Source organism: Nerophis lumbriciformis, linkage group LG05, assembly GCF_033978685.3.
Source record: "Nerophis lumbriciformis linkage group LG05, RoL_Nlum_v2.1, whole genome shotgun sequence".
Taxonomy (NCBI): Eukaryota; Metazoa; Chordata; class Actinopteri; order Syngnathiformes; family Syngnathidae; genus Nerophis; species Nerophis lumbriciformis.
In genome coordinates, this window is record NC_084552.2 from 7008670 (window position 1) to 7020653 (window position 11984).

The 11984-nt window shown below is 34.4% G+C and overlaps 1 protein-coding gene across 5 annotated transcripts in view; it reads right to left on the reverse strand.

Moving 5' to 3' along the window:
- Positions 1 to 9139, reverse strand: part of mcm10 (minichromosome maintenance 10 replication initiation factor) — a 38508-nt gene extending 29369 nt beyond the window's left edge. For 2 of the 5 annotated variants that reach the window (XM_061959116.1, XM_061959114.1), the window contains exons 1-5: positions 9077 to 9118; positions 1966 to 2202; positions 1699 to 1887; positions 550 to 669; positions 286 to 484 (exon numbers count right to left, since the gene is read on the reverse strand). In XM_061959116.1, coding sequence (XP_061815100.1) covers positions 286 to 484; positions 550 to 669; positions 1699 to 1887; positions 1966 to 2202; positions 9077 to 9086 — 755 coding nt within the window. In that variant the 5' untranslated portion in view covers positions 9087 to 9118. Of the gene's footprint in view, positions 1 to 285; positions 485 to 549; positions 670 to 1698; positions 1888 to 1965; positions 2203 to 4544; positions 4594 to 8551; positions 8955 to 9076 lie in introns of those variants that run through there. The other 3 variants (XM_061959117.1, XM_061959118.1, XM_061959115.2) reach the window with 3 other exon arrangements.
- Positions 9140 to 11984: the final 2845 nt, after the last annotated feature.

The window sequence follows — 11984 nt, forward strand, 5'->3', positions numbered from 1 at the left end:
GATGAAAACAGACGACTTAATAGCTGGCCACCATGCTGTCCCAAAATGTCCTCTACAATCCGTGACGTCACGCGCAGGCGTCATCATACCGAGACGTTTTCAGCAGGATATTTCGCGCGAAATTTAAAATTGCACTTTACTAAGCTAACCCGGCCGTATTGGGTAAGATTTCATCATTAATATATAAACTATCAGACTGCGTGGTCGGTAGTAGTGGGTTTCAGTAGGCCTTTAAGTCCAGTTGGGGTATTGTGTGATAAAAACAGTCCTTATCAGTGTCCTTACCTGAGCCTCAACCCAGAGTATTTCTCCACAGCCACGTCTTTAGAAAGAGAGTCCAGTTTAGGCAGTCCAGCTGACGCAGGCGGACTGGGCCTGCTCTGGGAGGACGGAGGCGACCGCTGCACAGGAGCAGGCTTACTTGTGCTTTCCACGGGCTGGAAGGAGCTGCCCATCTTAATCTCCATCAGCGGACCTCTGGATTCTGGTCAATAAAACCTTCATGAGCCACTCCAACATGAATATGGGCCATCACGTTATGAGTGATACCTGGTGAAGGGTTGCTTTTTGCTGTATGAGCCAATCTGGGTTTGCGTTTAAAGGAGTCAGCGTTGCTCAGCTGGGACAGAAAGTCCGAGGACTCTTGCATCTTCTGGCTTCCACTGCTGACTGGAGTCACGGATGTAAGAAAAAACTGTTTTAGGTTTTGTTGCCCCAGATGGCCAACATACCTGTGGCAATGGGTGGGTGGTCAACATGACGGCATATCATTTGATTAGGTGTGTTCTAAAAAATTGCGATTCCTATTTGTAACGATTCTTAATCGATTAAAAAAATCTGTCCTGTCCTGACACTCAGACAAATCATAGTGTTGATGTAGATGATCTATATCTGCTCTACACATTTACTTGTTGGATACTTCTCTTGTTGACTTATTTGTATTTGACTTTATTAAATGTTTGGCTACATTTTTATGAAACAAAACCAGTTTTCTTTTAAGTAACACAAAAATGTATCAGAACTGTTTGTCTATGTTATGGAGGAATGTAGTTCATCATAGAACTGGCAGGCAATGTTAGTAAAAAGTATTGCTTTTGAATCAAATTGTTACCCCAGAGAATGGAATGGAATGGTGTGGTGCCCAAAGACTCACAGCTCGACTAATGATGCATATATTCTCTTTAAAAAAGGTCATAAATACATTTAAAAAACAAATCTTTGTTATTATTATCTGCGATATATTAAAGTACATCCACAGCGCAGACATGCTGCCTCCGCTCCAGACGATCCTGTATTGCTTACGTGATCTCAACATACGGTTTTGGTGATCAAAGTCTTTTCCTTCTAAATAGCCATTGTTAAAGGACCAGAAGGGACGTGTGCACCGTGGTGCGGTTGCAAACATGTTACTTACATTACGGAAGGGAGTTCAAAATAAAGCTAAGATTGATGCACGTTGATGGCCTCTACATTCACAGCCATGAAAAGAAAAGAATCCCCCAAACATATTACACTGCGTGTATATATATATCCATTCATACATTATATAACTTTCATTTGTTTTCATGTCAAACAAAACCCTCATTTTTTCAGTGTGGCAGCTTGAAGTTTGCCGTGGTGGGCATCCACGATCAATTATATTAGGGGGAAAATCCAGTTATCTTATTTGTCGCTCTGTGAATTGTAAATATATTTCACCTGACGGATTTTTGTTCTTCTGGGCCACAGCAGCAGGTCTTTCTGGCGAACGTTTGGGGGTAGCAAGTCGAGAAGGTGATGGTTTGATAGCAGCTGTGGGTTTTGCTGAGGAAGAGGAGCGAGGAGTCTGGCTGGCCTCCAGCTGCTTCTGCAATGCCTGCATTTTTTCCTGCATCCTCCTCAATTCATCTGAAGACAAGCAGAATTGAGCAAGAATCAATAAAAAATGCAGCTTGAGCTCACAAGAGAACCTGCCCGGACACAAACCCTGCAAGTCTTCTTGGGACCTGTTGAGGCTCTCACTGGCTTGGCGTATGCTTTCTGTAGCACCTTCTTCCTCTTCCACATCCCTAAAGAGCTCAGACAACTCATCCTCCTCCGCATCCTGTCCTTCCTCAAACCCGCCCTCGCCATCGTTGTCAAAAAGGCCGTCCAAGTCATCTGAAGCTTGCTGGTCCTCATTTTCAACCATCAATGCCGTCAAAATGTCCAGATCATCCTCGCCTGGACAAAGAATAGGTACATTACTGCTCAACATGGTTAAAGTTTAGAACAGGGGTGCCCAAACATTTGGCCTACAAGGGCCAAAGCCAAAACACAGCATGAAACACAAAAAGCCTGAATGTAAAAAATTAAGTCGCTATAATTCGGGCCAATGACAATAATAGATGACAACTCGTTAGCCTTGCAGACATGCTTTCAATTAGAGATGTCCGATAATATCGGACTGCCAATATTATCGGCCGATAAATGCTTTAAAATGTAATATCGGAAATGATCAGTATCGGTTTCAAAAAGTAAAATATATGACTTTTTAAAACGCTGCTGTACGGAGCGGTACACGGACGTAGGGAGAAGTACAGAGCAGTTGCGTCTTCCAGTCAGCAGCTCCTCCCCTCTCCCTTCTCCCACACACAACACAGGAGTTGCCGACTGCAGCATGAGAGGTCTACTAGTCACGCTTGATGACCTCATCAAACCGCCGCGAGCGCAGCATAACAACAACAAGTGTGTGTTGATGCCGGTGCTGTAGCCGTGGCTAACAAGCCAGCGAGCTCGGTGACTGACTAACAACACCATGTCTATGGTTTGAGATTATTTTAAAGTGTCTCTGACGGATAAAAAAACTGGCAATTTGCAATGACTGCAAAAAGTTGGTTATGCGAGGAGGAACCAAGACGTCTTCCTTTAAATCGAGCAATTAGATCTCCCACCTCTTCAAGAATCACAAGGAGATACACCATGAATACAAGCGGAAGATGGATGAAAAGCAAACAACGAAAAAAAGTAGTACCCAGTACACAGTTGTCGCTTAAAGACTCCGCCGAGAAAAAACTAAAATACAACAAAAACCACCCCAAGGCGAAAGCCCACGTTGTGGTCAGGGACAACACACGCAGTATGGCAAAAGCTACGGTGGAGTTTGGTGTGACTAGTCTGCCCTGCATGGCGCACACTTTGCAGCTTGCAGTGAGCGGAGGTGCCCTGTCTCAACGCAGCATTTCAGAAGACTGCTTGGCCACTTCAAGCACTCCCCACTAGCTTGCAGCACATTTGTGTTACTCATACAAATACGTTAGAGCAGGGCAGATTATCATTTCCTGTTATACTCTATACCAGGCAGCCTTGCCCTATGATATTGTTTACTTTATTACTCTAGTATACTCTGGACTGAAGCTGTGTGCCTTCATTGTTTTTGTAGCTGTTGTTTTGAGGCATGTTGAAAAAATAAAATAAAATAATGCACTTTGTGAAAGTCAAAGTATAGTATTTCCCATAGTTGTAGTGGGTATCAGGATTATCTCAGGGAGAGCATGTCCCAAATTCCAAGATGCTGTTTTGAGGCATGTTAAAAAAAATAATGCACTTTGTGACTTCAATAATAAATATGGCAGTGCCATGTTGGCACTTTTTTCCATAACTTGAGTTGATTTATTTTGGAAAACCTTGTTACATTCTTTAATGCATCCAGCGGGGCATCACAACAAAATTAGGCATAATAATGTGTTAATTCCACGACTGTATATATCGGCATCGGTTGATATCGGAATCGGTAATTAAGAGTTGGACAATACAAAACAATCTCTACTTTCAATGATTCTGTGAGCTTTAGGCTTGTCCCAATACAGCTTTTCCACTTCTGATTCGATATCAGCAGGAATCATACATACTTGAATGAGTCTGTCGAGTGGATTGTTAGAAAAAGGTTTGATCAGGTGAAATTAGTCAAACATAGAACAATGGTAGGTATGAAAAACACTAATTTATTCATTAATAATCGTCTGGAATGGATTTATGCTGTCTTTAGGACGAAGTGGAGTGGTAATTGCTTTTTGTTAAGTTCATTATGTAGTAAGTTGAATGATGCGAACACGTTTGTTACTAGATACTTCTTAACAAGTTTCTGTGTTAAAGATTTCAATATGTAAGTAATACGCAAATATAATCTATCAATACTTGTTTATATTGACAAATGCAAAGTTTTAGAACCCAATATTGTTCAATTAAGTGTAGCATGTGTGCTATTGTGAAGCTGCAAGCTTCTAGTAGCCTACCATGTTTACCTTTTGTACATGACTTCACTAAAATACAATAAAAGACCCACCATTCGTGCTTATCGGATGAAATGTAGATGTTAACTGGCTGTCCAGCTTAGCAGAAGCAAACACGCTGGAAGATAACTTGTGCATTAAAAAAGGTCAGTATAAATATGTTCTATAGTTGGGAAGCAAACCTTCAGCGGGCCAAATCAAACGACTAGATGGGCAAATTGTGGACCCCTGGCCCCACTTTGGGTGACCCTGCTTGAGATTGAGTTAGTAATCATATGAAAAAGCAGTACTCACAATCCATGTTGTCGATGTATTAATAGTCCACTTAGGATCAGCAGCCAGCCTAATGAGAGACACATTTATTTAAAGTAATAGTAAATGATATGTAACATCATTTAAAGTAATAGTAAATGACATGTAACATCATTTATTTAAAGTAATAGTAAATGGCATGTAACATCATTTATTTAAAGTAATAGTAAATGACATGTAACATCATTTAAAGTAATAGTAAATGACATGTAACATCATTTATTTAAAGTAATAGTAAATGACTTGTAACATAATTTATTTAAAGTAATAGTAAATGACATGTAACATCATTTAAAGTAATAGTAAATGACATGTAACATCATTTATTTAAAGTAATAGAAAATGACATGTAACATCATGTATTTAAAGTAATAGTAAATGACATGTAACATAATTTATTTAAAGTAATAGTAAATGACATGTAACATCATTTAAAGTAATAGTAAATGACATGTAACATCATTTATTTAAAGTAATAGAAAATGACATGTAACATCATGTATTTAAAGTAATAGTAAATGACATGTAACATCATTTATTTAAAGTAATAGTAAATGACATGTAACATAATTTATTTAAAGTAATAGTAAATGACATGTAACATCATTTAAAGTAATAGTAAATGACATGTAACATCATTTATTTAAAGTAATAGTAAATGACATGTAACATAATTTATTTAAAGTAATAGTAAATGACATGTAACATCATTTAAAGTAATAGTAAATGACATGTAACATCATTTATTTAAAGTAATAGAAAATGACATGTAACATCATGTATTTAAAGTAATAGAAAATGACATGTAACATCATGTATTTAAAGTAATAGTAAATGACATGTAACATCATTTATTTAAAGTAATAGTAAATGACATGTAACATCATTTAAAGTAATAGTAAATGACATGTAACATCATTTATTTAAAGTAATAGTAAATGACATGTAACATAATTTATTTAAAGTAATAGTAAATGACATGTAACATCATTTAAAGTAATAGTAAATGACATGTAACATCATTTATTTAAAGTAATAGAAAATGACATGTAACATCATGTATTTAAAGTAATAGTAAATGACATGTAACATAATTTATTTAAAGTAATAGTAAATGACATGTAACATCATTTAAAGTAATAGTAAATGACATGTAACATCATTTATTTAAAGTAATAGAAAATGACATGTAACATCATGTATTTAAAGTAATAGTAAATGACATGTAACATCATTTATTTAAAGTAATAGTAAATGACATGTAACATCATTTAAAGTAATAGTAAATGACATGTAACATCATTTATTTAAAGTAATAGAAAATGACATGTAACATCATGTATTTAAAGTAATAGTAAATGACATGTAACGTAATTTATTTAAAGTAATAGTAAATGACATGTAACATAATTTATTTAAAGTAATAGTAAATGGCATGTAACATCATTTATTTAAAGTAATAGAAAATGACATGTAACATCATGTATTTAAAGTAATAGTAAATGACATGTAACATCATTTAAAGTAATAGTAAATGACATGTAACATCATTTATTTAAAGTAATAGTAAATGACATGTAACATCATTTATTTAAAGTAATAGTAAATGACATGTAACATCATTTAAAGTAATAGTAAATGACATGTAACATCATTTAAAGTAATAGTAAATGACATGTAACATCATTTATTTAAAGTAATAGTAAATGGCATGTAACATCATTTATTTAAAGTAATAGTAAATGACATGTAACATCATTTAAAGTAATAGTAAATGACATGTAACATCATTTATTTAAAGTAATAGAAAATGACATGTAACATCATGTATTTAAAGTAATAGTAAATGACATGTAACATAATTTATTTAAAGTAATAGTAAATGACATGTAACATCATTTAAAGTAATAGTAAATGACATGTAACATCATTTATTTAAAGTAATAGAAAATGACATGTAACATAATTTATTTAAAGTAATAGTAAATGACATGTAACATCATTTAAAGTAATAGTAAATGACATGTAACATCATTTATTTAAAGTAATAGTAAATGACATGTAAAATAATTTATTTAAAGTAATAGTAAATGACATGTAACATCATTTAAAGTAATAGTAAATGACATGTAACATCATTTATTTAAAGTAATAGAAAATGACATGTAACATCATGTATTTAAAGTAATAGTAAATGACATGTAACATCATTTAAAGTAATAGTAAATGACATGTAACATCATTTATTTAAAGTAATAGTAAATGACATGTAACATCATGTATTTAAAGTAATAGAAAATGACATGTAACATCATGTATTTAAAGTAATAGTAAATGACATGTAACATCATTTATTTAAAGTAATAGTAAATGACATGTAACATCATTTAAAGTAATAGTAAATGACATGTAACATCATTTATTTAAAGTAATAGTAAATGACATGTAACATAATTTATTTAAAGTAATAGTAAATGACATGTAACATCATTTAAAGTACTAGTAAATGACATGTAACATCATTTATTTAAAGTAATAGAAAATGACATGTAACATCATGTATTTAAAGTAATAGTAAATGACATGTAACATCATTTATTTAAAGTAATAGAAAATGACATGTAACATCATGTATTTAAAGTAATAGTAAATGACATGTAACATCATTTATTTAAAGTAATAGTAAATGACATGTAACATCATTTAAAGTAATAGTAAATGACATGTAACATCATTTATTTAAAGTAATAGTAAATGACATGTAACATAATTTATTTAAAGTAATAGTAAATGACATGTAACATCATTTAAAGTAATAGTAAATGACATGTAACATCATTTATTTAAAGTAATAGTAAATGGCATGTAACCTCATTTATTTAAAGTAATAGTAAATGACATGTAACATCATTTATTTAAAGTAATAGTAAATGACATGTAACATAATTTATTTAAAGTAATAGTAAATGACATGTAACATCATTTATTTAAAGTAATAGAAAATGACATGTAACATCATGTATTTAAAGTAATAGTAAATGACATGTAACATCATTTATTTAAAGTAATAGTAAATGACATGTAACATCATTTATTTTAAGTAATAGTAAATTGTATGTAACTTCATTTATTTAAAGTAATAGTAAATGACATGTAACATCATTTAAAGTAATAGTAAATGACATGTAACATCATTTATTTAAAGTAATAGAAAATGACATGTAACATCATGTATTTAAAGTAATAGTAAATGACATGTAACATAATTTATTTTAAGTAATAGTAAATTGTATGTAACCTCATTTATTTAAAGTAATAGTAAATGACATGTAACATCATTTATTTTAAGTAATAGTAAATGACATGTAACATCATTTATTTAAAGTAATAGAAAATGACATGTAACATCATGTATTTAAAGTAATAGTAAATGACATGTAACATCATTTATTTTAAGTAATAGTAAATTGTATGTAACCTCATTTATTTAAAGTAATAGTAAATGACATGTAACATCATTTATTTTAAGTAATAGTAAATTGTATGTAACCTCATTTATTTAAAGTAATAGTAAATTAAATGTACCGAGGATGTCGTTGTGGCTTGTGCAGCCCTTTGAGACGCTTGTGATTTAGGGCTATATAAATAAACATTGATTGATTGAACATCATTAATTTAAAGTAATAGTAAATGATATGTAACATTATTTAAAGTAATAGTAAATGGTATGTAACATTATTTAAAGTAATAGTAAATGATATGTAACATTATTTAAAGTAATAGTAAATGATATGTAACATCATTAATTTAAAGTAATATTAAATTATGTGTAACATTATTTAAAGTAATTGTAGATGATATGTAACATTATTTAAAGTAATATTAAATGATATGTAACATTATTTAAAGTAATATTAAATGATATGTATAACACTATTTGATAGAAATGGGTCACGTGACGTACGAGTTAGTCCACTTCTTCAACATACCTGCACGACTGGAGTCAGCAAAGGTTTAATCCTCGACACCAATGTAATGAATGCTCTACGACAGCAAGAGTGAATATGTTGGTCATTTAAAGGAGGATTAAGATGTAAAAAGCAACTTTGTGCGGGTCGCAGTCTTCACTGAAGAGAGGGAGAACATCCAAACTGGCGCTAAACGAAGGACCCCGTTTTGTTGTCATGATCCATTTTAGGTGCCTAATAATTTGCCTGAAAGTAATACGTTTCCGTCTGATGAATTGGCTTGTTTCCTGATCAAAAAAAGTGCCAAAAAAAACGTTTTCTCGTGGAAAAATCACACACTTTCCATAACTAGAAATAATATTGTTCGTTTTAGCCAAAATAGTTGGGCGAAATCTCAAGACACCAACGTAGGCGTGTCTGCACTCTGCAAAAAGAGTAGAACAATGTCACACGCCACTCAGCTTCCCCACCAAATATCTGCAAATATTCGCCCACTTAGTTCTCCCGTCCCCTCTGTGTAACTACACGGATCTGAAAGTATTTTACCGTTTGCCATCGTTGATTTATTAGAGTAATTTTCGCGAGCCTCTGTTGCTTCCGGGATGTAGATGCGCGCGCATCCACCCCAACGTCACTTATATTTGGTATTAAGGCTGTCCAAAAGAACTTGTTGACCAAGAAATAATTCAATGTTGTGCATCATAGTAAGCCACACTCACACACCTGTTATGATGGCAGATCATGACAAAGGCATCCTATAAGTATAGCTTGCAGATATTATTGCAAATAATCACAATAAACTCATTTGCAAACTGATTATTCTGATTAAAAAGTAATTTGATAGCCCTTGTATTAAATCATGTAAGAATAAATTGATTGCAGAAGTAGAAAACAGTTAAAAAGGTGGACGTTTGTAGTATATATATATATATATATATATATATATATATATATGTATGTGTGGGGAAAAAAATCACAAGACTATTTCATCTCTACAGGCCTGTTTCATGAGGGGGGGTACCCTCAATCATCAGGAGATTTTAATGGGAGCATTCACATACCATGGTTTGTATAGGTCACAGAGTGGGTGGGTACAGGCTGGCCTAGGGGCGTGGTGATTGGCTCATGTGTTACCTAGGAGGTGTTTCCGTCTATGGCGGCATGTTGTTACAATTTCGCTGCGCTTGTTGAGGGATGACAGGTCTGGACGGTAAATAATAAACAGTTTCTCTTTCAAGCATAGGTTGCATCTTTTATTACCACTATTGTAAGGTGTGCTGGATGCAAGAATTTGCCATGTTATTGAATATTCAACATTATTGTCTTTGAGGTCCCAAATGTGTTTGCTGAGTTCTGTGGTATTTCGCAGGTTTTTGTTCCTGAAAGAAGCCTTGTGATTGTTCCATCTGGTTTTGAATTCTCCCTCGGTTAATCCTACATATGTGTCGGATGTGTTAATGTCCTTGCGTATTACCTTAGATTGGTAGACAACTGATGCTTGTAAGCACCCCCCGTTGAGAGGGCAATCAGGTTTCTTTCGACAGTTACAGTCTTTGTTGGTTTTGGAGTCGCTCTGTCTGGGGGCCGACGGCTCATTTGCAATTGTTTTGTTGTGGTTTGAGATGATTTGTCGTATATTGTTCATGCAGCTGTAGCTCAATTTAATGTTGTTCTTGTTGAATACTTTTCTTAGGGTGTTGTCTTTGGGAAAGTGTTTGTCAATCAGATTGAGGAATTTGTGTCCAATGTTAGTTGAGACGTTTTTGCTGTATGGGGGGTTGTACCAGATGATGTCGTTTCGTTTTCTGTTCTTTTTTGGCTGGTTTCCTGGCGTGGGTTCATAGGTGAGGGTGAAATTGTATCCGCTTTCATCAAGGGCTTTTTGGTACGGGAGGGTTGCTTGGTCAAATTCAGCTTTGCTAGATGACAGCATCGATAGCCTTTTATTGATTCCGGTAGGTATTCTTTTCGTGGTGGTGGGTGGGTGGTTGCTGTCATGGTGCACGTATTGGAGTGTTGTGTTGGGTTTCGTGAATGGTTGGTAGCTGTTATTTCTCAGGTTGAAAGTGACGTCAAGGAAGTTGACGGTATATATATATATATATACTAATACATACATACATACAGTATATATACGTGTGTGTGTATACACCAGTGATGTGCAGTCACTAGAGGCAGGTGAGGCCCCGCCTCACCTGCCATCATGGAAAGAAAAAAAATTTAAAAATATTTTTTTTTTATCAAATTGTTATATGTATCCAGTGATTATACTATAAAATTATTTTCCATTTAACTTCACCAGTTTTAGATTATTTTTATTCAAAATCGCTGAATTTTCACATTTGCCGTTCAAATACTGAGAAGAGACGGTGCGGTGAACAGCAGCCAGTTGAGGCACGTCACTCAGTGCCGCAACATGGATTGCACAATGACTCGGCTAACTGCTGGCCTGCTGTGCAGTGAGACCGTATTGCTATATGAATTATACTATACATTTACATAGTTTAGTTAGCTGAGGTATATAATGTACAGTGTATTTTGTCAACAACTGTATGTGTGTAAAGTATTTCTTGTGCTGAGCGATCATAAAACTGCTGCAAAAGACGCACTGGCTGAGGCTCGCCTCCTGCACCCCCGCCGTAGAATTGTTGTATCAACTAAAGCCCACACTTAAACTTTCCACGTGCAAGATTGAATCTATTTAAAAAAATTATTTCATAAGAAGCCAAAAAGTGCAAAAACAATAATATTGGTGTTGGAGGAGTTGTGAATGACTGCAGGGCCACAACAATAGATACACCTACAGACTGCAGGTGTACCTAATTCACAACTCCTCCAACACGAACATTATTGTTTTTGCACTTTTTGGCTTCTTATTAAATAACTTTTGTAACCTATGTTCATGGGCTTTCCTCTTTGTGATGTTAAGTTCCTGTTATGCGCTGTTATACAGTATATGCCTTGAGCTCTTATTTTGAAGGCGCTAAGAGCGGAAGTGATGTCACGTTGCGGAGGTTTCTGAAAGAAGGTAAATAAAGTGGTCCTCGTGTAAACTGGAGCCTCCGTGTTTGTTATTTTGTAGTTTCATACAGTATAGGCGACATTTATAAACCCTCGGTTACACTTTTTTAAATAGATTCAATCTTGCACGTGGAAAGTTTAAGTGAGGGATTTAGTTGCGGCACATGGACTTAATTTCTAAGTAAAGGTAAGACCATAATAACGTTTTTTTAATTAAATGTGCTTTTTTGTGTGCTACAGTTTGTATGTGTAAAGTTAAAGTTAAGTTAAAGTACCAATGATTGTCACACACACACTAGGTGTAATGAAATTTGTCCTCTGCATTTGACCCATCCCCTTGATCACCCCCTGGGAGGTGAGGGGAGCAGTGGGCAGCAGCGGCGCCACGCCCGGGAATCATTTTTGGTGATTTAACCCCCAATTCCAAGCCTTG